General features: G+C 49.2%; 2 protein-coding genes across 3 annotated transcripts in view; one reads left to right on the top strand and one right to left on the bottom strand.

The window, feature by feature from the left end:
* Positions 1-9153: 9153 nt before the first annotated feature.
* Positions 9154-14715, top strand: DUSP4 (dual specificity phosphatase 4). Its single transcript, XM_050896732.1, has 4 exons — positions 9154-9547; positions 12622-12758; positions 13018-13237; positions 13456-14715. The coding sequence occupies exons 1-4, from the start codon at positions 9154-9156 to the stop codon at positions 13839-13841; spliced, it is 1137 nt and encodes a 378-aa protein (XP_050752689.1). The 3' UTR covers positions 13842-14715.
* A 17-nt stretch (positions 14716-14732) lies between these two features.
* Positions 14733-26436, bottom strand: part of TNKS (tankyrase) — a 148914-nt gene continuing 137210 nt past the window's right edge. Inside the window, exons 23-28 of one of the 2 annotated variants that reach the window (XR_007766476.1) lie at positions 25200-25274; positions 23944-24049; positions 22897-23083; positions 21723-21879; positions 19743-19936; positions 14733-18513 (exon numbers count right to left, since the gene is read on the bottom strand). Coding sequence is in view for 1 of the 2 variants with exons in the window: in XM_050896730.1 (XP_050752687.1) it covers positions 19850-19936; positions 21723-21879; positions 22897-23083; positions 23944-24049; positions 25200-25274 (612 nt within the window). In the remaining variant the exon portion in view is untranslated. Of the gene's footprint in view, positions 19937-21722; positions 21880-22896; positions 23084-23943; positions 24050-25199; positions 25275-26436 lie in introns of both variants that reach the window. The other variant, XM_050896730.1, reaches the window with a different exon arrangement.

The raw sequence follows: 26436 nt of genomic DNA, 5'->3' as shown, positions 1-26436 counted from the left end.
AGAATTACACTTTGCTCTTATTAGTTAATTCAGGGCAACACTGTTAGGTTCCCAAATAAAGCAGCAAGTAAGATGCCATTTCTTCTGCTCCCATGGCTGGAGGGAGATGAGTTTGAAATGACTGTCTCTTCCAGGACAGAAATGGAGAGGAGCAGTGAAACAAGGAGGTGGCAGGTTCAAAGCAAGCCCAAGGAAGTGGCTCTGGCATAATGAAGCAGTGGAACTCCTCGCTGCAGGATGCTCTGGATGCTGAACATTTGCATGAGTTCAAAAAGCACCCAGGCCTATTCATGGAGGAAAAATCTATTAGGGGTTATTAGGGGCACAGATCCCAGCGCTGGCTCAGGAAGTCCCCCAGGCACATTGCACAAGACGGGAAGAGTCGCCTGGGAAGCGCTGGCTCGTTTGCCCGGGTTCATGCTGTTTCTGAGGTGCCTGAAGCAGGTTACCTGCACTTGGAGCCAGGTCATTGATCCGGCTGGACTTTTTGCATCTCTATATTATGGCTGGAGTACAAACATCCTTTGAGTGCTCCCAGTGTTGTTGGATTGGCTGGGACATCTACTAAATGCATCCATTTAGCACATAGTTTTACAGTTTTTGCTGTTCTACTGCTTACTGTCTCTACTGGTTTTTTTCCTGATTTCTGCTGAGCCAGTGCTGCTGGTGCTCAACACCACTCCTGGGGTTAAGCCCTTCAGTTTGGGGGCAGCTGCTCAGAGAGTCACCAGGTCAGTGATGGGCTCTGGCTGGCCTGGACATCAAGGGGTCTATCAGAGTGTTTTCATCAAGGGGTTTTCTTTTCCCTTTAATGAACTCATTGGGCAAAGCAGAGTGCAGAAGGAGCGAGCTCCTGGGAGAGATTTTCAAGGGCATAAACTCTTGCCAGCCAGGCTGTGGCATGTGCCCATCCGTCTGCATGCCAACTGCTGCAGAAGTTCATTTCAGCCGTGAGAGCATCTGTTTGGCAGCAGCCTGAAAGCCTGAGGTCTCTGCTGCTTCCCTCTGTCCCTGCTAGAGCTACCAAGGGCTTTGTCATGACTGCAAAGGCAGCACGATCAGGCCTTTCTCAGATCATGTCTTTTTTTGCGGGAGACCTCACACTGGTACAGGAAATCACTGAGAAGCAAATTGCAGGAGGCTGAGAGAGTTGTCCAGTCCGGTTTCATGTTCCTGCGGAGGCCCAGACCACCGCCAGCAAAGGTCTCTCATCTGCCTCCCCCTCTGAAAGAAGGCCCAACTTCAAAGTTCAGTGGGGACGCTTGGGGCAAAGTCAATGGAGCCCTTCACGGATACAACCATCTGACGCATTTTGGGTGTGAGTCAATGCCTGATGCACCAAGACAGGAGGTGAATCAGTCACAGGGCTCTGCTGGGGGTGTCTAGGAAAACATCACGGCAGCTGCGGTCGCTTCTGACCCCCTGGGCCATCCACACTTGACCCTATGGCTGCTTCATCTCCAGCGGGGGACAGCAGGGCATGACAAGCCAGGGCCATGCATCCCTGACGGATTTGTGTGATCAGGCCACAGAGGGAGCTGAGATCATCTGTGAAGCAGGGAAGGAAGATTAGCCGGAGGCACAAAGGAGCCCCACAGGGATTTCAGACTTTCTCCTCTTGCCACAGCCTCCTGCGGATGGCTGTGATGCTCAGGTCTCCAGGGTCCATGGCTGCTGGCACAGGGGCCATGAGAGGGACCCTGGGAGAAGCAGTGATGTGCAACTGCCATGCTGAGACAGCGCTCAAGGCAGAGCCCAGACTGCAAGGCAATGGAGAAGGAAAAAGCCTGGCTTAAACTTGAACCTGATTCGGGGTTTTGTCTGGTCGCAATTACGATGACTGCTTCTCTGTGCCTCAGGCGTAATTTCTGGGTTTGAACCTTCCTTTGTTTTTTTATATACAGTTACCATTATCTTGATCCCAGGCAGGCATCAGGCCACGCCACCCAAGTTAGACCCACACAGCTGAGGCTGCATTAGCCTCAGTGTGACCACTGTGGTTCAAACCACTCTGCCTAGCAGCTTTACACTGAGCAGCACCAATATTAGGGACAAATATATGGAAACAGGGCAAGTGTATGCCATAAGGACTCCAGCCACCCTTCTAGCCTTGAACATTTCTGGCTCAGCAATCTCCCCGTGTTTAGTAATCCCGGATGAGCTTTGCTTCCAGGAGTTTATCCTTTTGGTTTTGAATCCCTGTAAACTCTGAGCACACACAGGGTCCTGCAGCAAGGTGTTCCCCTGGTTAACACTGTGTGTGAGCTGATGCTCCTTATGCTGGTTTGACCTTGCTAGCTGACACTTTTGGCTCCTGTGCCCTGACACCTGGGTGAACAGTCAGCATCTCCATGCCTTATAACAGGGCACAGTCCTGTTGAAAGAGCCTCCGCGAAGTCCAGCTCCTGCCTGGCCCACAGCTTGAGGGACAAGAGCCCAGGAAAGGCAGCAGGTTTCCATTCCCCTGGTGCCTGCCATTTGGGCCTTGGGATCAGGAACGGGTGCAAGGCAGCTGCCTGAAGCCGACTGCACCCACTGTGCCTGTGTAAGACGAAGTGCCGGACACAAGTCACCCCTCCCGCGGTATAGTTTGGAGGGGAGTCCCAGTTACTGTTGACACAGAACAACATGCCTTTCCACTGCTGTTTCAAAACTCAAACAGGTACCACTGTTATATTCATATAAATTAGTGGGAGATTTGTCATTCATAGCCTGATTGTATGTCTGACACTATGTATAAATAGGTTATAGTCATACTTACATAACACTGTCTTATTTATGATATTAAGCCCAAGGAGAACTGTCTCTTCCCCAGCCCTTTCTTCCTAGCAAAAAATGTCATTCAAAGCTCAGTTTCAATCCTATCACCGAGGCTGGATGCTTAACCAAACACTGGGAAATTCAAGTGAGGCATTTCTCTTTCAACTTGCAAACAGCGATGTCCCCAAAGAAGGCAGCTGCTAGGATCTGCATGCCTGCGATTATATACTGCACGGGGGCTAGAGAGCTTTCAGGAGTGATCTCTGGCTTCACAGCCATGTGGGATCCAAGTATCTTAAAGGTAAAACGTCACAGATTATGTTAAAGGTTAAAATGCTGCATGCCTTACTGGCTTCAGTCTAGTTTCCAAAGCTGATCCCTTACACCGAGTTTGTCTTACAGCAAACTGAGAGGAGGGGATCAGCTTTTTTCCACAGATTCACTTCTCTGGCTCTGCTGCATCCCCAAATCCTGCAGCCAAAGATATTAGTCTAATCCCCATGGCACTTGAAATTTTGGGATTAAGGGACCCATGTGCTTGTTTTATCCGCCTCACTTATACATCTGCCTTATAATCCGTGGTTGTAATAACATGATTACAGACCATGTGTGTCCCGACACCTGGCATGGGGAAAGCTTCAGGGCTTTTGGAGAGGGCAGGAGACGGAACGGGATGGGCACAGGGTACTGATGGGGTCTGACAGCTGGCACTGCACCACAGTTGTATCAAAAATGACAAAATGTCAAGGACAGCTCATGCAGATTCTTACGTCAGGAAGCAGCTTACTGGTGTGGCTTGCCCTTGTCCGCCAAGACTGTAGAAATGTTCAGCAATGACCCTGCATCTAACTGGCCACCACTCAAACTGAACCACGTGCTGGAAGATGCTCTGCCCAGGGGACAGCCAAACCGGCTCTGCACTGGCTGGGCCCCATATCAGGGCCGGTCTCTGGGTCCTGGTGATATTGACGGGCAAGTCTGCCACACCTGTGGGACCACTGGGCTCCTAAGTCCTTCGGAGCCAGCGTGATGCATCAGTTCTGCGGGCCCTTACTCACCATCCAGTCCTCGGGAATGCTGCCAGCAGCTAACCTCCAAACCCTGCAGTTTGTTTCCCCCTACACCTCCCCCCAAAACCAACCTGGTCAAAAAGAAACAGCATGGGGATTTTGGGGAGGGAGCCTCTCTGCTTCCACAGGCGGCACTTAGGCCTGTTGCGGAACCCTTCCCCCACCAACACCAGCCCTAATTAACTGCCTGAGCTAACCATCTAGCAGAAGCCATATATACTCTTAAAATCCTGCTCCTGTTCACTGACTGTCTCTGGATCCGACCTCACATTTCTCACCCAGTGTGGCTGGAGCAGCACTGACTTTTACAGGCAGAGATGAGGCAGCGGCACAAGGCGGGGGGCGGAGAGAGAGAGAGAAAACCAAACCTGCAGCAGAAAATGGCTTGGGCCACTTTGCATCCTGCTAATTTGAGTAGGTCCTGCCCTGATCACATTTGCATGGGCACAAATCAGCTGCAGCTATTGGGGCACATGGAGCGCCCCATGGCTGTTCTGAAGAAGGGCTGCTTTGCTTTTGGGAATAAAGGCTGCTTTTTCCATCTCCTAATCGAGATCAGATCAGGGGCCCAGTGATTAGTCTCCTATCTAGTGATTTATAGCTGATTTCCCCATGACTATAAACCCTCACTCTATCTGCTATTGCAGGGCAAAAGCAACAGATTATTTGGCCTTCTTGAGATAAAATCTGCAGGGAAGTTCACTGGAGTGGGGATTATAAACGGAGGCTTCAGCAGAGAGCAGAGAAAGCAGACCTGGCAAAGCTCCTGGCATTTTTCACGTGCTGTCAGAGGCTTTCGGGCTGGCGTGCGGGGCTTTGGGGTTTGAGGCAACAAAGATTGTGGCAGGGTTCAAGCGTGTGCTGCAGCTACTTGCAGCCTGGTGTGAAGGAGCAGGGATGGGAAAGGAGGCACGCTTCAGCCCAGCCTGGGACAACTCCCCTTCCCTGGCTCCATCACCCCCCCGCACCAAGCACAGCGCTGCTGCAAAGCCCTGAGAGATCCTCTGATGAAAATGAGTTGTGGATGAGCTGCTCTGTTGACAGCCCACCAAAAGCTGCATTTTATCTGGATGCCTTGGAGGACAGGGCGATGATTGGGGACACACTTGCCAAAATCTGCTGTTGTGGCCCTGGGTTTAAAATAAAAGCATGTCTGGGTGCAGTGTGAAGCTCAGCCATGAGAAGCCAGTGCAGGAGGGATGCAGGTGGGTCCGAATAGCTGCCTGCACTCAGGTACTCCCTTCACTCCCAGGGTGTCCCACACTCGGCAAGGCGCTGCCCTGGAGCTCAGGTGCTCACATGCTTTTGCAGCTGAGGGGTTGGAAAGCGCTGGAAATGAACATTTTCCCCTCCTCCACCTTCTCAGCCAACCTTGCATAATTTTCCCTTTAGCCTCCCTAGACAGGTTCGTTACAATTCCCCTCCATTAATATGCAAATATGCCCTAGAGGAAAAGAGAGCCTGAATTTATTAACATGAATCTGTTAACTCTTTCACTGCTGTACTGGCCTTTGCAGACAGGAGGATGCTTTCCCCAGCCTGGAAAGCTGTGAGAAAGAGAGATGCCGTGAAAGGAGCACCGTGAGGTGCTGTGTGAGGACAAAAGGGAGCAACGATCCTGCGGCACTCCGGGAAGGCCGGGTTTTGTGGGTAAGTGCAGACTTGCAAGTTGTTAAGACCTCGATTCTGCCTTTCATTTCTGCCAAAGGCTTCCTGCGCATGCCACGGCAAATCACTCAACCCTTTGGCTAAGCGGTGGGAGCTGCTGGGGGAAGGTGGCAGCATCCTTACGCTGCAACCTCTGCCACGTGCCGAGAGTAGCGGGGATACAGCTCAGTGCTTTGTCCATCCGCAGGCGTACAGCTGGCTGACCAGGAGGACGGAGGGAATCAAGCTCTTGGGAAAACTCCAGCATAACAAAATCCTGGCCTGTGTTCCAGCCCAGGTGGCACAGAGGTAGGCACATCTGCCAGGTAGCTGAGACCTGTGGCATGACGCAGCACGCCAGGACCCCACGTGTGTGTGCTGGGGCCAGGAGCGGTGGGGAGCAGAGCCAGGAAAGCCTGGAGGAGCCCAGAGGGCTCGCTGAGCTCAGCAGCTTACCAGCTGCCCGCGGCAGCCATTGCCCACCCAGGGGGGCTCATGCTTCAGCATTTCTCTGGGCAGGAAGAGCATTTAGATAGCCAAACAAATTGGTATGTATTGGCTGGCAAATTTACAGCCTGGCTCTAACTTGGTTTTCGCTGCCACAGTGAGATGAAGTGTAAATTCCTTTTCCTTAATTCAAGGTACATATTGACATTTAATCATCCAAATGTGCGCCTCCTTTGACAATTCATTTCCCTCCAGCCTCCTGCCACAATTGCCTCTTCTGGCCAGGGCCCTATAAAAGACAATCCTTTGACTCTGTTGCAAAGGAAATGAATGTCTCTTGCTCTCTCTCTTTTCTTTTGGTTGTTTGTTTTCCAGCAGGATGTATTTCAGTTTGCGCCATATGGATGCTGTTTGACAGGAATATTCGCTTTCACACTTCTCCAGGTTTGCAAAGTCAAGACATGAAGCCGTCTCCCATCCCCATCCCTCCCCCTTTCCCCAATCCTTTCCGCCCCCCCTGCCCCTCCACCCCAGGTAATGGTGTTGTTTCTTTTGCCTTGTGGCTTCTGCCTTGCAAGCATTTCTGGTGGTTCTTGGTTGTCCCATCGTAACACCTCCACAGACGAAGTTAACTAGATTTCCTTTTGAGCTAACTGCAGCGAGGGAGATCCCTCTTTTCCTCCAGCGGTGGATCCTGGCTGGGCGGCATTGACTTGGTCCAGTTCGGGCACTCTCACCTTCGGGTTCAATTTCTCCACTGCCAGCTGTCTGTGAGCCACCATCCCCATCACAGCATCAGCTCCAGACGTGACCAGCCAGGAGCACAGCCGTGTGAATGGCTGGTGTGGGTGCGCAATGGCATTTCCAGCAGCCTGGCTGGGTGCAGTTTATTTTCCAGGAAGAAAGAGCCAAGAACCTGCCACCTCCACACAGACAGCAGAAAGGGATGCACAACAGGGAGAGGAGGGTTCAGGCACGTGGAAACACTTGGAAATCACCATCAGATGCACATGCACATGCACACACATCCATCCATGGTCCATCCTGAAATAATGTCCTCCATCAATGCTCATGCAAACATCCAGGGACAGCAGCCCAAATCCCCCCTCCTCTACCCATGCCAATGTTGCCTTCCTCTCCCACCTCAGACCTATTTGGCCCAGTCACACGCTGGACCAGAAAGGGAAAAATTAGGATGTCAGGCCCTGCCTCAAAGGACATATGATCTGTGCCCTTGGTCATCCAATTTTAGCGTAAAAGCTGGAGTGAATAGTGCAGAAGGCATTGAAGACAGCAGGCTAGCTCTTCACATGGTAGTGGCCAACATCTCCTGCCCAAAGGGAGCAAAGAAAACAGCACATTTTGGCATCAGCTCTTGAGTAAAACTTGCTAAGGCGTTTCCGATGGTCCAACTCGAGTTCAAGTCATGTTGCTACGAGAGCATAATTTTCAATTAGTTTGAAATCAGATTCTCAGTTTGAATTTTTTGGTCTCTGAGAGCATTCTCTAAAAGAAGAAAGCATGTCCCTGGCATGTCGCTGGCCAGCCAGAGGCTGCTTTCCTTCAGCAGAAATAGGTTTCTTCTTTTCCTTGTGTCTGATGCAGGTTGGAACGGGAGAAAATTAGCCTTCCACCCCTGTTGTATTAGGCAACAGGCTCAAATACATCCCTGGAGTGGGGTGTATTACACAAATGTCAGCTATGTTTCTCCCATAGCTAATCTGATTCGGTTTGGCTGGTGACAAGTTGGCACAGCACGCAAAAGCCAGGGTTACAAAGATCAGGCTGACGCAGACGGAGCGGAGAATCCGGCAGCGGTCAGAGAGCAGAGCGTAAGGGAGAGGCAGCTGCGGGACGCAGGAGTGTCACCAGCTGTAGGCCTCGAACGTGCGTGGTAGGCTGGATTCCTCCCAGGTAGGCACACACAGCAAGGTGTTACCCTGCCTTGCCCAAATAAACAGCTACTGGGCATGCAGGGGAGGGGAAGTCAAGCTGCCTTTCCAAATGCTGCCCTCTGTGGAAAGCAGTGACCGGGGCAGGTGGACTTGGATAAGCGTTGGGCCCTTACACCTTACACCACGTCCAGGTCCCCATCGGGGTGGCTGAGCGCCTTCAGGTCTCTGAAGCAGACTCACCTGGGACTGGCCAGTGTCTGTTTGCAGGAAATGCCCTGAGCGCAGTTGCTGGGGTTGGGGTTTGCGGCATTGCTTTAGTTTGAAAGCAGCCCAAAAGGGGACTTCTGGAGGAAATGACTGCTTGGTGTTTAGGTGGTGGTTATGGGGAGACCCTCTTGGGGTCACTTCAGGGCTGTGAATTTGCTCCTTTGGCTTTCAGCTGAAAATAGTGTTCCTCCACGTGAGGAATCAAATCGGAGCGCCTTCCACAGGGCTGCTTCCCGGACAGGGTGCTGTGGTGTTCTTAAGGCTCTGCAGCTAATGAGCTGTCATTTTCTGACAGGGAAAACGCGGCGGTGGCAGATACGTAGTCAGAGGGACCCTGCAGAGCTTTCAGCGGGCCCTGCCTAATGCCCCCAGCCCTGGCAGCCGGTCCCGGGCCTATGCCCCGAGCCGTGGCAGCCGGTCCGGCCTAACGGGAGCTGGGAGACAAAGGAGGGAAGGGGCGCGCGTGCAGCGTGTGCCTGCGCGTGTGCCCGGCCATGTGTGTGTCCCTGTGCGTGCGCTCTACAGGCTGGGTGCGTGTACATGTGCAGCGTGTGCATGTATGTGTGCGTGCATGCACGCGCACAGGTGTGCACGCACGTGTGCCCTGCAGTGCGCGTGACCTGGCGGGGGTCCCGGCGGGGGCGGCACCGCCCGCGGGCAGGGCGCCCGAGGGTGCCCCGCTGCCCCGCGGTGACAAAGGCGCGGCGCCGCCCGCCCGCCGCTCTCCCCCATTCACAAACCGAGGGGAACATGGCCGGCTGCCGGAGAGGCCGGATTTTTTTTTTTTTTTTTTTTTTTTTTTTTTGTGAATGGAGGCGGTGACGTCGCGCGCGCCCGCCCGCCGCCTTCCGTCCATTCATGCGGGCCCGGCGCGGGATGAATGGGCGGCGCGGGGCGGGGGGCGGGGCCGCGCGCCGGCCGCCGCCGGGTAGTAAAGGCTCCGCCGCGCGCGCGAGGGGGGTGCGCGAGCGGCACCGGCAGCGGCACCGGCAGCGGCGCCGGCAGCGGGCGCAGGGCCCCCCCCACCCCCCCCGCCGCTTCCCACCCCCCCCACCTCCCCCCCCGCCATGGTGGCCACCGAGGGGCTGCGGGAGATGGAGGGCAGCGCGCTGCGGCGGCTGGTGTGCCGCGACGAGGCCGGCGCCGGCGGCCCCGGGCGGTGCCTGGTGCTGGACTGCCGCCCCTTCCTGGCGCACAGCGCCGGGCACATCCGCGGGGCGCTCAACGTGCGCTGCAACACGATCGTGCGGCGGCGGGCCAAGGGGGCCGTCAGCCTGGAGCAGATCCTGCCGGCCGAGGGCGAGGTGCGGGCGCGGCTGCGCGCCGGGCTGTACGCCGCCGTGGTGGTGTACGACGAGCGCAGCCCACGCGCGGAGGCCCTGCGCGAGGACAGCACCGTGGCGCTGGTGGTGCGCGCGCTCCGCCGCGACACGGCGCGCGCCGACATCCGCCTCCTGGCAGGTACCGCCGGGGGGGGGGGGACGACGTGGGGGGGCGCCGGGGCGGAGCTGTGGTCTGGGGGGGCCCCGGGGGTGGCTGGTGGGACATGGCCGCGGGCAGCCCCCGCGCCCCCCGGGGCTCCCGGCTGCGGGCGGCCCCCGCCCCGGGGATGGGGGTCTGGCCGCGGTGCGCCCCGTTCCCGCTCTTCCTCCTCCCGGCTGTCCTGCCAGAAGTTGGGAGCCGGCGGGGGGCGGGGTGGGGTGCTGCGTTTGGGGGGCGCACCCGGCGAGGCTGTGCGGCGGTGGCCCCGGAGGTGGGGCCCTGGGACAGTCGGCAGCGCGGCCGTCCACCCCCCCGCGTGAGGTGGCCCGAGAGAAACGCGGTCTGAGCCACCTCAGGCTGAGCGAGCGGTGGGGCAGGCCCCGTGCCTCTGTCTGGGACCCCGCCGTGGGGTGGGCTGGCTGGGCTGGGCTGGCACGCAGACCCCGGGAGGCGAGGTGCAAACCCAGATGGAAGCCGGGGGCGGGGGGGTGGGGGATCCCCCCTCTTTGTTTGAGTTCATCCCCTGCCCCACGGGGCAGAGAAGGTATTTGTGCAGGACCAAATACCTGATGTCACGCCAGTGTCCCTTTGCAGTGGGCAGAAACCCCCGGGATGCCTCTGTGCTCCTTTTGCAACTACAGCAGCGATCAGGGCTTTCCCCCCGCCGTGCTCTCGGCATCGGCATGTGTTAAATGAGATGCCGTGAGCAGTTGGAGCTGCTGGTCCTGAGAATTGCCGTGAGATGATTTAGGGGAGAGGGATGCTCAGCTGGGGTTCCTGGATGAGCCCTGTGGGGTCTTTTCTTTTTTGTTTACAGCCTTAGAGTTAATTTATTCCTCAGTTTACTTACAGCAGGGGCGAGGGTGCGTATGCAGAGTAGCAAATCCATTAAGAGGCTTGATAGATGGAGGAGCTAGCGCTTCTGTTGTACTAGATACAGTAAAAACAGCAGGAGCTGTTCCAAGGATGCAATACGATGCGCTGCTGCGAGAGTGCCTGCACAGCAAGGGCTCGCTCACGAACATGCTTTTGGGTCCTTTGCCATCAGCTGTCATCGTGCTGGGAGCTGCGCATGTGGCAGGAAGCGCTGCTGTGCTTCAAGGGTGGCCTTTGTCAGCTGAGGGCTTCTGGTGCCCCTGTGGTTCTCATGGGAGGTTGTTTGGGGTTTCCAATCTTTTCTTATTAAGGAACGGGCTCCTAGAGACTCAGTCGTGGCACTAGAGACCTCTTCCTCGCTTTACCACAGAGCTACTAAAATGATCGAGCTTGCTCTTATTTCACAAGACCCATGCTAACCCAGCACCTGTGCCTGTCCAAATGCCAATTTATTGGGTGCAGGTCACGATGAAGACCCGGATCTGCTTTGTGCAGGTCAAACTGCTGCCAGGTTCCCTGTGAAACAGCCCGGCTGGGTGTCGCTTGGTGATGGGCATCCGCACAGCGTGGTTCCTGTGCCGGGCAGGGCCTGCGTGCACAGCCAGGAGCTGCACACAGCTGGATGGAGCTGCTGGATGTGGCGTTTGGCTGAACGGGCGTTAGATCTGATGAGATACGTTGAAGAGAAACGTCTTTTGTTTGAAAGGGTCACTTTGCCTTTCCAAAGAGGGAGCCCATTTTCACACATCACCCTGGGCAGCTTCTCCCTCTTAGGATGGCGCGATGGCCACCCGAGTGGGATGTGGTAGATCCAGGGATTTTTCAGATCAGACCTCCTGAAGATGTCTAACAGGGGCACTTGTTTTTGGGTGCTCCTCCAAATCGAACCAGTAGGACTGCAAAGGGATGTCAGGCCCTGGAAATGCAGCCTCTGCAAACTGTCCTGCTCACGTGGGAGGGACAACGCAAATTCAGTGATGCATATGCATGTTTCTGCTCTAAGGTACTAGAGCCCTTCCTTGTGTAGGGGGAGGAAACCATAAAGGACACTGGGATGCCGGCAGCATCGGTCCCTAGCTGCCTAGGGATTCCCAGGCTGCTTTGCTGGAGACGCTTGCATCCGCTGGTCTTCTGAACATCCAGCCTTTTTCAGGGCAGTCTCAGAGCTAAGGCTGGATAAGGAATATGTGTCCTGCTGTGTGTGCTCTGGCAAGCCCGAATCTGCAGGCATAGGTGCTGCAGTTGGGCTGAGTCTTCAGGAGGTATCCTGGGAGTCAGGGCTTGGTCTAGCTAGATTCCGGTGGTGCTAGTAAAATACCTGATTTCCGTTGGTTTTAAGGCTCAAGGTCAGACTCCACAAGGATGTCAGGGTCGTTGATTTGATTTGAATGAGAGAAGGAAATCTTACCAGAAGTGTTTATCTGCAGCCAACACTGCAGTTTCCCTGTCCTGGGAAGTCGATGGCGTTTGCTCTTGTTTCGCCTGCTGTTAGGAAGATCTGAGGTCACCTTTGCTTATCCCCCTGGCAGCAGGTCAAAGGAGCAAGGCACTCTTTCACAGGGTGCTTGCCTCCGTGTTCAGCTTTCACCCATGTCCTTGAGATGCAGTGGACACCTCTCTCCGGAGAGCAGCTTTGCTGTGGGGTTAGCTTCACTGTACCTGGCCAGTGCCAGGGCTTCCCTGGCCTGTTGTTTTGGCACCTCTGGACTGGAGGGTCAGGCTGGGAAAGTGGGAGACCTCCCTGTGCTTTGTGGCAGGATGATGTGTCTGGGAAAGCTGGGAACTGAACAGTCTTTGGCCTGGGAGCAGCTTTTCCCATTGAAGTCAGAGGATGCTGGCAACAAATCCTCTCTCCATCATCTTAGAGAGCAACCTTGGCCTCGGTCTGGGGTTCTGGCTGGTGGCGTGTAGGGGACTAAACCCTGGACCAGAGACTTTGGGCAGCCAAAAGCATCTCAGAGCTCTTAGAGCTCTGGCTCCAAGGGAGTGGTGGGGCCTCAAGGATTCCCCCCTTGCTGCCAGGAGCCTGGTTGCTCACCCTGGGGCAGGAGACCATTCTCCATCACTGTAGCATCATCTAGTGGAGAAGGGCACGGTAAGATGTCAGCTCTGGCTACGCTGTTCTGCAGTGCTGTGCATGTAGCCTGGGATAACGCTTCGTGCCTCTCTTCTTGCAGGGGGTTATGAGCGTTTCTCCTCGGAGTACCCTGAATTCTGCGCAAAAACCAAGTCCCTGAGCAATGTGTCACCCCCCACCAGCGCCGAGCCCCTGGATTTGGGCTATAGTTCCTGTGGGACCCCTCTTCATGACCAGGTATGTCTAGAAGCCCAGTGCTCAGCTATTTTGACCGCTCCTTCCAGCCTTGCAACCTGGTCCTGCTGGAGTCTCTCTACTCTCCCTCAGCTGAGGCCTGCAGAGCCTGAGCCCTGCTCCCTCTCCTCTTGTGGGAGAGCATGGTGGTCCTCCTGATCCCAGGGTGTTTGTGCTCCCTGGGGAGTGGACAAGCCCAAATCCCTTTAACCACACCTGCCTGTTCCTGGGTCACCCCCATATCTGTTTTTCTCTGTAACAGGGCGGCCCTGTGGAAATCCTTCCCTTCCTCTACCTTGGCAGCGCCTACCACGCTGCCCGGCGGGACATGCTTGATGCACTGGGCATCACAGCCCTGCTGAACGTCTCCTCAGACTGCCCCAACCACTTTGAGGGGCACTACCAGTACAAGTGTATCCCCGTGGAGGATAACCACAAAGCTGACATCAGCTCCTGGTTCATGGAGGCGATCGAGTACATCGGTGAGTGCCTGTGCAGAGGAGCCGTGCCGATGTGTGTTTCACTGGGGGGGGAGGTTCCTGCCTCAAAGACCTGGAGCCTTTGGCTCAGAGGGGGCTGGGGTCCAGGCCAGTTGTTGCACTGGTGGGAGGGAGGTCAGGCACCACCTGCAGGTTTGGCGAGGGGTTTGGCTTTGTTGGAAGGGCGCTGGTCTCACGTCTCGTCCCCTGTTGCCCTCCAGACTCGGTGAAGGAGTGTTGCGGCCGGGTCCTAGTCCACTGCCAGGCTGGCATCTCCCGCTCAGCCACCATCTGCTTGGCTTACCTGATGATGAAGAAGCGTGTCAAGCTGGAGGAGGCCTTCGAGTTCGTCAAGCAGCGCCGGAGCATCATCTCCCCTAACTTCAGCTTCATGGGGCAGCTGCTGCAGTTTGAGTCGCAGGTGCTGGCCACCTCATGCGCAGTGGAAGCTGTCAGCCCCTCGGGGACACTGCGGGAGCGGGGCAAGACCACCTCCACCCCCACCTCCCAGTTTGTCTTCAGCTTCCCAGTCTCTGTCAGTGTCCATGCCACCCCCAGCAGCCTCCCGTACCTGCACAGCCCCATCACCACATCACCCAGCTGTTAGCTCAGGGGCCGAGGCCAGCCAGGCAGATAGTGCCAGGCGTGGAGGGGGCAGGTGGGCATGGAGCCCCGTGATGTTAAGCAATAGTGCCGGACACTGCCGTTCACCCTGGACTCAACGTCTTTTTCGTAGAGAAATTTCTTACCTCATTTTGGTTTTTTTGCTTTTTAATTTTATGTTCTGAAAGCACGAAAGTTGTAAAAGCCACAAACCCTGACATTGTCCAGGCTCTTCGGGGGAGGGAAAAAGTAGTATACTGGGTTTCCTCAAGTGCCTGGTCTTCATCTCTTTCCATCCCTATTTTATTGCCTTTTTTAAAAAAAGGATACACCTCCCCTTCTCCCTGTATTTCTGCCCCTAGCTCATCTGGGTTGAAAAGGGAGCATACCCTCTTTTTATTGTGCAGCAGTCTTCCCCCTTGCACAAATCAGCACAGGGTGTGTGTGGTGGGGGCTGCTTACCTGAGCCAGTTACACTGGGTGACAAGCAGAGCTGCAGGCAGGACCTTGGGGCAAGCAGGAGCGGTGCTGGCACAGGGCTGCCTGCAGTCAGCCTCACCCCTGCCAGTGCCTGGGGAGGCGATGCTGCAGCTTTTGGTCCGAGCCTAGAAAATGCCTCATCTTCAACCCACCTGGAGCCTTCTTTCCCACCCTGACTCTCTCCTGCCCCCCAGTCCAATCCAACACACAAGATGCCTGTGTGGCTGATGTACATATGTATGGTTTCGTTCTTTTTTTTTTAGAAATTAACTTTTTATTTATTGCCCAAGGGAGGGAGAAAAATTGTTTGGAGAAAATAAAAATAAAACAGTTTTCATCAGTTGTGGCTGGTGCAGGTTTGTCTTAAGACCAACACAGAACAGCAGTTTGTGCAAACACTCAGCTTTCACAGAGCAACTGTTAAAAATGTATTTATTGAATTTTAAACTATTACAAGTATTGCAGATCAGACATTTAGCCAAGCACATTTATAGATCAAACTTGGTTGTTACAGAGATGTTACCTAAAGTCCGCCATGTAGGTAGGCTGAGAACCTGCCCATCGTCTTTTTTGAGAGAGAAGGTAAAGGAGGAAATAAATAAATGATATCCCAGCTCCAGGTAACTGGCAACCAAGAGAGGAAACATACAGGGCTAGTTATGAAAACAAGTTATACAAAAAAAGGTCTAAAAACTCCACCCCAGGTACATTGCCATTTGGGTTGGCAGAGAAAGCAATTAGGAATGAAGACACACAAGCTTACGGGACTGTGGCACAGAAAAATCCCCATTTCAATTTCCAAAGCTGAAGCAAGTTCTGCAGGTGTTAAGAAGAAAGTGTCAAAATTACCTTGTAATAGAGAGACTCTAATCAAACTACATTAGTAGTTAATGGAACCAACACTAAAACTTGCCACCAACAGGTTCAGTAAGACAGAAACAGATATATCAAAACCAGTCAGATAATACGACCTGACAGGCATATGTGTTAGCGTAATGGGAAATGCATCCGTTTCTCGCGTTCCCTACTGATTCATGGGCTCATTCACCTTGCTTCAGAAGTTTTAACACGCATATGCTGTCCCCTCATCCTGTAGGTTTCATATCTACTATGTGTTCAGAGAGGTGGGAACACTGCCACTCCATCTCTGCGCGCGTGTCCTGCCTCCCTCTGAAAGATCAGGAGAGCATGCTCTGGGCTGTGCCAAAGCCACCACCTCTGATCATCAGTGGATTCAAGCCTATGGAGGTTCACAAGCCACTCGCTACCTGTGGCTAGAATTGAATCTGTACTTTCCCAGGTCTTCCCCAGCAGGGCTGCAGCATGGCTTAAAATGACCAAAGCATGCATTAGATGCATCTCCTTTTAGATTTCTGAGCTAGATTTTCTGTGGCAAAGCAGCATGGAAAGGGAGAAGTCCCATTAAAAATGAATTCACACATTTCCTGACCTTCAGCTGCTGAGAATGATTAGCAATGTTCAAACTAATCTGTTTTGTGGTTGGACCCTTCCTTTTACTCATCTTTTGAAAAAATCTGTTCTGGGTAATTTCTGTTAAGTCCCATGTGGAAATTCTAGGTAGTGCATGTACCGTGCAGGAGCTCTGACTTCACTGCAGGGATGCAGGAGTCTTTTTTGAGAAGATTTGCCAGTGTCTTAAGTAGTTCCCACAGGCCACACAGTGGCACGATACGTTAGCATCCCTCAGCACTTCACACGTTCACAGGGGGCAGACATCTCCTCTAACCTACAACAAACAATCGGATCAGCTATTTTCCAGAGCCAAGGAAGCACCCTTCTCCAGAAGCTACTCCGTCTCATATACCACATGCCTCGTCTGTGTCTGCTGCCCACCAAAGCCAGCAGTGCAGAACATTTTGCGGGGCTTTCTTTGTGCTTCAGTGTAGAATTTTGTTTTGGGGTATTCCCGTTATCAACAAGCAAAGTATAAAAGTTTGCAGGCAAAATAAATTCCAGCTGCATAATGCAGTGGGATTCAATTGCATCACATGCAAACATTCAAAGCAGAACTTAGAAAAACACATTGCTCATTCCTTGGACTACAGACCAATAGTGACTGCAAAACAGTGGAACTAGTACAAGAGGTTTGTAACAGTCTCTGTGGAGCTGGGATCAAAACAGATTGGCAGATAAAAATAAGGATCAGAACAGATACACCTTATTAAGGTACTGTACTTTCTGCTTTTAATCCTAACAGAAGTTTTGTTGACAGCATTCAGACTGCAATGTCACTCTGCACCAGGTACCTAATTCATCTGTCTCATGGAAACAATTTCAGCAATGGAGAGCAGAACCGTCCCTTCTTTGCTACGTGGTGGTTTCTTTCTGTTTTGTCTATTAAGGTCCTGTTGCAAACTGCACAGACATTTCAAAATGCTGCCTCAAAGGGACACAGGAAAAAAAAAAAAAAAATCAACAGGCCTGAAAGACAACTGTCCCTTTCCCCAGCAGACACCACGTTCTGTCCCACTGGGAACAGCTCTTTCTGGAGCCAGTGAGAGGTGCACAGGCTCCCAAGCCTATGAGATGGCTTAGCCCAGCATGTTCTTGCATCCTCAGCTCCCATCATGCCTCCATTGGTGACCCAGTGCTGCAAATGAGCATCATTCTCAGGGGACTGCCCTTCTCAGGAAGTCAAAAAACTTCATTTCTCAGGAGGCAGCAGCTGCCTGGTTATGGGGGCGTGCTATTTTTAAGGTCCCATTCTCTAGAATTAGGAGGCATCAAGTTAACTCCCTCAGCTAAAGCAGCAGCATCTGTACCGTAACAACCTGCCAAATGCAGCTCTGCCACCAAAACCACGACCAGCTTTTTCATGGGTAACTTCCATACTGATGGGCAGATCCTCACTTTGTTTTAAACCGTAAGAGGAGCTACAACAACATACACCAGGAGAGGCAGACGCTACTCCTGCACAGGTTTCTACGACACACAGATGCATCATCAGGCCTGGGTATTCCTCTGTGTCTGGCCACAAACGGATATGAGATCACGCCATTACGAGACAAAAACCACTGCAAAATGACTTCCTCACACAGCACCTTTACTCTGCACAGAACATCAGATACGTTAACACTGGCAGTTCAAAGATACTGGACAGTATTTTTATCCTCTAGAAGTTCAAGGCTGCAGAAGAAATCCAGACTAGCCATTAGTTCAATCAGCACACAGGAAAAAACAAGCAAGAACAGAATCTGGTGCGGGCTTGGTGGGGTTTTTGTTTTTAGGTTTGTTCTTGTTTTTGAAAGATGTAAAGCTTTTAACTTCCACACCCACATTAACCATTTTGCTCACCTAAGCAGCACAACTGTTTTACCATTTAAAACTATGTCTAACTGGGGATGGTGAGCAACACTCACTCTCAACACTATCTGAAACCCTAGTGTAGATAGGCACATCCCCCACTCCATTATTAACTAAGTTAAAAACAAACCCCAAACTTAAATGATGAATACAAAGCTTCAAAGCCTAGTGGAGATCTTTGCAATCCTAACACTACTAAACAAGTAGCCAAAATACAAGCACCCAATTTTATCAATGAAATTTGATTAAAAGGACAACTAGGCTAGAGCTTGGCTTGGAATTCGAAGCTACATATTTAATCAGGTCACAAAAATGAAGCGAGAACCATATATCCACTGCCAGCTCAAGAAAAATAAAACCCAAAGTTCAAGATCTGTTGGAGTATTGCTATTTCTAACGTTTTCTTTAGAGATATTACAAACAGATAATGTGCAGGTAGCCAGATTGCAACAAATGACTGATTTTACAGTGGGTGAAATTCCTCTGTGAAAATAACTTGCTTCAACACCAATGTCTTAATGTTAAGAATGAAAATTCTGTGTCTTAACACTGAAAGCGAAAAGCTCTTCAGGTTTAAGTTTGTTTTATCCAAACATGTCAGAAAAATCCCACTTGTGGGGAGCACATATATTTTTATAAACTAAAAGCACACTATTCTGTAGTTTCCTTGCTTTAAGGGGGATAAAACCTGAATGCATGAACTGGATCATCAGATACTAAATAGTGCTGGTTGATAGGGAAATGTACAGCATGTTGTGTTCAAAGGAACATTTTTTTCTCCAGTCGTTACATGCTCAACACTGAAGCACATCTCCTGGTATTGGTTGTTATGAAAAAAATTAACACCGCTTGATTTTCAACCTTCTCTGAAGCTGTAAAAACAACACAAAAAAGAAATCAGTTTCTACTTTTGTTAAATGCATATCCTCCACGAGGGGGACTTTTGAAATTGTTTGATGCTGTGCTATGCAATGCTTAAAAATAACTTTCTCCTACCCAGTGAAATAAACCTGGGAACTCGCAGGGAAGGGGATTAGAGTGAACAAATCCTAGCTTTGTTCTCCGATATACCTGCAAACAAATCCACTTGCCAACTGACGTTTTAAAAGCTTGTTCTCATCAAAATGTAAAATCGGTATTTAAAAAAATTATTATTTTTGTAAATCCCTTAAGCTCTTCAACTGTGATGTCACACACAAAGATATGACATGAAACTGCTATAACACACTCTCCCTTACCAGTTTGAAACCCATTTACTGGGTCTTACATTACAGAGGGACATGAACCAGATACGCCCTCATGTATGCAGCCTTCTGACTTTTCACCTGCTATCTTGCAGCAAAACCATACGCCACTGTAACTGGAGAACATTTCACAAACTGCATGTACTTAATAGGAGCCTTATAAAACGCTCTCTTAGAGATGCCAGCAGAGGGCATTGACCTGCTTTATGAAGTTCTTCCAAGCACAAGAGCTGGTTTTGCCCTTGTGAACGCTTTCTAGGTCTTCCCCCAGAAAACTCAAGACAAAGCAGCGAACTGACACAACTTGTTTCCACTCTAAAGTTACACTCACTCATATTATCGTTTGCTCAGAGGTGTGCAAAAAAACCCCCTATACTGAAGAACTGGACCTAGCCCCTTCTTAGATGAAATTCATATTGCATTGTTAATGATTTTAGTCAAATCGACTTTGTGCAAAATATCTTTAAGAAGGTTCCGGCTCAACTTCAGAATACAAAAGGAAAATAAATAGTTGATTAGGATCTCTTGAAAACATAAAATGAATGGTGTATGCTGAAAAGAAAATTATGGGCTTAATGCAATTTATCTGCAAATAAAATAACTAGAATAGTAGTGTCTGAAATTTTAACATGTGAGATGGCACTGATAAAGATTGCCGTTTGCACAATAATGTTCCCAAAGTCTAGATCAAAACAACATTATTTTACACATGGTAACTGCAGAGACTAGGAGCCTGAGATATGTTATTAAAAGGCAGTCCCTTGTAAACTTTCCTCAAAAGGAACAGTAGCAGTCGAGTATGCAAGAGTTACTCATATTGTATTCATCAAGACAGCAATGCTTTATAAAAGACATACAGCTTATTTCCAGGTTGTTAAGGATTTTGTATGATACTGATTTTCTGAAACACGTATCCATCCAGTCCAAGATTGAAGTCACATCCTTCTTCACTGCTCTGTAGTTACTAGGTCTTTTGCTCTGCTGCTGTTGCTGTCTGTGAGGGAGCTTCTGGTTTCACAATCTGGTATGTAATGAGATATTCTGGGTATGCCTGAAAGTTAAGAAAAAAAACCCATTGCTTTATGCAAGGATACGCTCAGCAGGTTCACATTTTGGATTTCACTAAACGGTGATCAGGAAGGACAGTGCAAGAATCAGAGTGCAAAAGAAAAAGCAGATTTCAAACCCAGCCAGCGCTAAGTGGGAACTGCTCGATGTAGTTAATACCTTCATTAATACATTAGTAGAAAGATGCTTCTTCCATGCAGACACTGACAGAAAATGCGTGTGCTACAGGAATTCACAATCAGAGTTACTCTCCTTGTTAGCTAATCCTACAGATCAGTCAGTGCCTGTAAGTTATTAAAAAATCTCAGATGACCAATGTAGTCTGACCCTAAAATTCTCACTGACTTGCCACGTGACCTGCAAATGCCTTCACTGGCAGTAAAATACTTGGCACACCCAAAACGCGTAACCCAGGCGTCTGTCCAGCGTTTTCTCAAGACAGCTAGTAGGAGGTTCAGTCCCAGAACAAAGCTAAAGTTGCTGGAGGGCAGGGCCCCATTCAGAGGAACCTAGACAGATGAGAGGAGACCGGGCCAACAGAAGCCTCATGAAATCCAGCAAGGGCAAATGCACCTGGGATGAACTAATTCCTTCTAACATTGGAGGATGGGAAGCACCTCTGTTGAAAAGTGCTGGGGGCCCTTGGGTGACAGCAAGCTAAAGCAGAATCAACAGTGTGTCCTGGCAGCAATAAAGGCTACCAGCATCCTGTGGTACATCAACAGCAGTGTAGCCAGTCAACTGAGTGTAGCGATGATTGCCGTTTATTCAGTACTCACTTGACCACATCTAGACAACTGCATACAACTTTTGGGCCCTCCAATACAAGAAAGATGGCAACAAGCTGGAGCCAAGTTCAGCACAGGGGGAGAGAGCACAGGGTAAACAAGAAGAGGCTGAGGGAGATGGGCTTGTTCAGTTCAGAAAAGGGAAGGCTTTGTGGGACCTCATAGCAATCTTGCATCACATATGGAAGGCTACTGAGAAAACAGAGCCAGATTCTTTTCTGCACGGTGCAGCAGGAGAATGAGATTAATAAAACACAGGAGGTTCCTATTGGATACAAATAATGCATTTTTTGCTCTGAGGATAATTAAACAAAGGAACAAGCTGCTGAGAGAGGCTGTGAAACACCATTCTCCGAGGCTTTCAAGAGCTGCCTGGTCAAAGAAAGCCCTCAGCAATCTGGTCTGAATTCAGCATTAACAAGAGGCTGGCCTAAGTAACCTCCCCCTGGTTGCTTCCAACCTGAACTTATTATATAATCTTGGAGCCACCCAGAGTAGTGAGCAAACCACTTTTCTAGAGTAACGGTCTAGCTGAGTTATTCAGATTAAGTCACCTCCTGAAGATTGTTGTGCTACTTCAGCTGCCATTTAAGGGTAGTCTCTGGCAGACAGGGACACTGTCACTGCTGGGAATCTACAGGTAAAAAGCCCAGAATCCGCATTATCTACAAGAGCCCCAGAAATGCATGCGTTCTTGTTACTGCGAGAACGAGTGCCTCTTGAGAAAAACTACAACAGACTCTAGCAGTGCTGCACAGGGGGAATTAGGCATTTCTGCATAGTGTAAGTCAGAGCAGCTCAGTGGAAAGGAGTAGCATTTGCTGGCTTGATACAGTTCACTGTTTATTTCCATGTTTACATGAAAAAAAAAATCTAATCAACCAGGTTATCACAGCACACTTGGTATGGAAACCAATCACATCCCCTCTCCAGCTCCAAGCTCTGCCCTTCCATAAACCTAGTCCTTGCTAACCTACATACCTGTTCTCCTCTATAGATAACATATTCAGCGTATGCAAGTCCATTCACGCTTGGCCGGCCAATAACAGAATGGTGCCCTGGAGGGGCATGAGCCATTTTCATTGTGCTGAACTGAAGAAAGGATTTGCCAAGGGTCACTCTACAGAAGAGCATTTGTCTAAAAGGAAAAGAGAAAACATAATTTTAAAACATCTTACTAGGATTTGTATGCTTCCAGAATGATTTCAGACTTTTGAGCTTGTTACAATTAACTTCTCAAGGTTTTTTTGAGAAACACTTTTAGAAACCAGTTCTAAGGCTGCATAAACCTGTCACAAAAAAGTCTTTCTTGACATGCACAAGGGAAAACACACATGTTTAGCCCTCACATGGAGGCCTGTTCTAGTTCATTTTACATAAAGCTGTTGAAAGAATCATAGAATGGTTTGGGTTGGAAGGGACCTTAAAGATCATCTAGTTCCAACCCCCCTGCCATGGGCAGGGACACCTTCCACTAGACCAGGTTGCTCAAAGCCCCATCCAACCTGCCCTTGAACACTTCCAGGGAGGGGGCATCCACAGCCTCTCTGGGCAACCTGTTCCAGTGCCTCACCACCCTCACAGTGAAGAACTTCCTCCTTACATCTAATCTAAATCTACCCTCTTTCAGTTTAAAGCCATTACCCCTTGGCCTATCAGAGAAGCTGAAACTCTGTGTTTCTACCAGCAGGGTATGGACAGGTGTCAAAGTGCAAAAAGCACATTGATCTACTCCAGTACAAAACAAAGCTGTGATTAAGTCCTGTTCACTACCTCCAAAATTATCTGATCCATAGTACAACACTGTACTGCTGACCACCACTCTGCACTGCAGTTTTGTTCTGAGAGTGACTGGAGTTTAACTGCTATTTTTCCCTGACTCTTCGTTTTCAAACTTGCTGTTTCAAGCCTCTTTCCTGAGCCACAATTCACTTTGATTTATACTCACTGTATACTTAGATGTAATTTTTGACCTTTCTGTGGGACTCGCTGCATTTACATCCTTTTTTGCTCAGCCTTGACAAACAGAAAACTGCATTTTTCCTGCCATGACCAAGCTCAAGTGACTATTCTTTCCCTGCAATTCATCCTGTGCCAGGATCGTAAAAACCAGGACAGCCAGAATTACATACAGGGAACACTGCTGGACTCATACCTGTGGCAGATATAACAGGATCTGTCTTTGTGTGTGGGACAGCCTGTTCCTCCCCCTATCCCATACACATATTGGTTGCTTTTTGAGGAGTTCTCGGCAAAGTAAATTCCAGCTCCAAACATTCCTCCAATGTATGCATGCCTTTCATCAAATCCTTTGTGAATGATAGCATTAATAAAAGGAGACCCTAGAACAGAACGACATGAAATGATGTGTTATCATACATACTTGTTAAGCTCTATAGTAATACAGGACTCTATGTCAAGAGGAGCTTGTCTGCCTCAAATAGACCATTAAAGACCAGAAAGCGTGCTCAGTCAGCTGGAAGGGGGCGATACCCAGCAGGATGCAGTGATGTGTGGGATTTATCGTTATATACCAAGATCCCATGTGTGACTCATATTTCTTACTCATTTCACAGATCTCATTAAATGGCTTTCCCCCCACTCACATTTTAGTGCAATTTATCTTGTCAATGCACACCTTCTCCAGCAGTCAGTACCGGTTAAGATGGGGCAAGATGTCAGGACAATCACACCCAAAACCAATTTCCTACGCAGAAGCATAAAAGGATCTAGGACAGGAGGACCCTCAGGCAACTGTGATTTGTAGGCACTTCTGGATGCTTCTAGAGAACACCTTGCTGAAACTCATGGTTGGTTTTGATTCCTTTCCCTGATGGTTGCCTGAAGTGCCAGGGTAAAACGTTTTTACTGTGTGCTGCTCCTCTCTTTTAGAAGATACTCTTTCTCACAGCAATGTAACATCCTCCCAGCAGCTTTACTGGAAATGACTAAGATATGGCTTAGCAAAAAAACTTTTTTTTTCTTTTTTTTTTAAAAAGTGTATTTTTTATCTAGTGTAGCTTTTCAGATTGCAGTAACCACACAGACTAACTCCACCACCCCCACACCCCCGCATTTCTAGTGTAGAAATACAATTACTGTACAGGATGGTGACACAGCAACATTAACATTGCCTGTGGGTCCTTGTAAACATTTTTTTTTTTTAAATACCAGTACATACAAATAGAGATCACTTCCTTACCATGAAACAACATGCGTTCATTGTGATGATTATGATTCTCCTCTGAGACCTCCTTCTGTCTGTGACAGAATCTCTCCCGCAACTTCTTGTTCACGACCTTTTGAATCTGCAGTGGTACAACAGGTCCAACCATACTTGAATTGGAATTGAAATGCAATATAGTTTCACAGAGTTTGCATAAATTCGACAGGGAAACTAAGAGTAAGACACATGAATGGCTGGCTGTTCTGCACGCAAGGCTGAAGTCTTTCAAACAAGTCGGTAGCACACACTTACAGATGGTTAAAACTATCGTGAAATTGCACCCTAAGTTCTCAGGTTTAAGGAAGACTTTCAGGCTTCTTCCCTCAGAGCCTGTAATAACACCAAGAACTACAAACTGTCTGAAACTCCTTCCCTCTCTGCTTTGACCTCTGTTGAAAAATCTGGGCTAGCTTTTTGAAGCTTGCTGTCTGGTTTAGGTTGAATTTTTATGAAAAGAAACAACTTCTGAGGAAACAAACTAGGAGGTGTGCTGTTTAATCTATCTTGAGATATTGTTCCAGCCACAGGCTCTAATACCATAGTGGTTTCTGTAAAGGACTTCACCTTTGGTTGGGAGTAGGATGGAAGCAGAGTTTGCTTCAGGACTTATGATCTACTGGGCCAAGCGGCAAAGGTTCTGCACAGGCTCACTTTTCAAACAGATATACAGGAGGGGTTTGCTGGAGCTCAGGAACCAAGTTCTGTTCCGATTTCCTCACTTCCTCCTCCCCCAAAAAAGGAACCAGAAAGTGTACTTTCTAGTTGGCAGGGGCAAAGAAGAAGGTGTCAAGATCCAAAGTAGCATAGGGAGATAGCAACTTTTAATAAAAAGTCATGCTCATCCTTTCCTCCTCCCCAAAAATCTTCTTTAAAAAGGCAAGAAAAGACTACACTGAGAAAAAAAGATATGTGCTGCAAAGTCAAATACAGAAGTTACACATCTCTGAAATTAAATCAGGCTGTGAAACGTAAGTCAGGCTCTTCACTTCTGTCTTCAATATCTGTTCTTCAGACTCCTTTAAGAGCACAAGTGGATGCTTCTCCCTCTTTCCGTGTGCAGAGCACACAATCAGTCTAATTTTAGCATTTAGCACTTGCTTTAACTCTGCTCCTGAATATTATTTCAACAAAGAATTTCAAATATAAAAGGGTGATCCATTAAACCAATTCTGCCTGCTTGCATAAGTACCAACTTATTTTACCACATAGAATTAAGAGGTTTTGAACCTTACCCTGATGACATTGTACCTGTTGAAGATCCCGCCAGCATTTCCACCATCCCGATGCTCCCGGATTGTACTTTGCATCTACATAAATGAACACAATTGAATGTTCAGCACACATAGCTTGCTACCAAGGCAAAGTATTCATGCAGTATCTCAGTATATCACTGGCAACAACAGACGATCTTGACTGAAAATTAATTAAAAGATGTCAAAAAACCCCAACAACTCAACTTTCAACTGAGGTACACCCTTATTTCTCAGGCAATGATGCAATTATCCAATCTTGTAATAAAAATCTACATAGGAAAAAGGACAATAATGGCACTTGCTATCAAAATTATACACAACTAGAAAACCTGCTTTAGATTAGGAAAAAAACAATCTTTGAAAACAAATATACAAAAAGATAATTCTGAAGTAATAACAAATGTGTTTCTAGTAAGTACAGTTTGTATTTCTTAGTGATAGGAAAATGCTTGCACTGTAGATTTTCTTATGTCATTAGCAGCCCCTGAGAATTTGAACAGTTTTATCGTGTCTTTTCTAGAGGTATTTATAGCTACAGCAACAACGTTTAGTAACAGCTCAAATAAATATCCCTATTTACTATAGCAGACAAGTGACCCTTTCTGTCAGAAAAGTTTATACAAAAGATCTGCACACACTCTACTTTACAGAGTTACTAATGAAAAATATTCCAGGCTAAGCTGGCAGCAATCCTGAATATCTAGACTTTTAAAAAGACTCCAAACACTTCTGTGCTACAGTGTAGGAACACTACACAAATAGCAAAAGCACAGTAAAATGGAGTTTCTTCCAAACACAGCTCTTCAGAAAGTCTCTTTTCTGTTATGATTTTTCTTTCAAAATGGTATCTGCTTGTAGTTTACTTAAATAAAAGAGCACGTGTGTGTGGGAGGCAAAATTACAGTCAACTCTCAATTATCCAAGAGTTGTTTATCTGGGTTACAGATTAACTAAGCCACTGAAACAAGAGAAAACAAGCTGGTTCACATGCAGAAACAGCCTGAGCACAGAGAATGCCTACAGACTTGCAAGGCCTTGATCCCTTGGTCTTCACTCATGGCCTTTGATTTTCACAGGTCCACCTATCTCCAGAAAGCTGTGGAAACCCTTGCTATGAAATGACATCCAAAACACAACAACAAAAAGGCAAAATTGGGATAACACTAAGTGAGCAAACAGACCACTTATTAAAAAAAACAGGCAGGACACAGCAAAA

The sequence above is a fragment of the Gymnogyps californianus genome, chromosome 4, assembly GCF_018139145.2.
Source record: "Gymnogyps californianus isolate 813 chromosome 4, ASM1813914v2, whole genome shotgun sequence".
In the NCBI taxonomy this organism is placed as follows: domain Eukaryota; kingdom Metazoa; phylum Chordata; class Aves; order Accipitriformes; family Cathartidae; genus Gymnogyps; species Gymnogyps californianus.
This window is presented reverse-complemented; position numbering and strand designations above follow the sequence as displayed.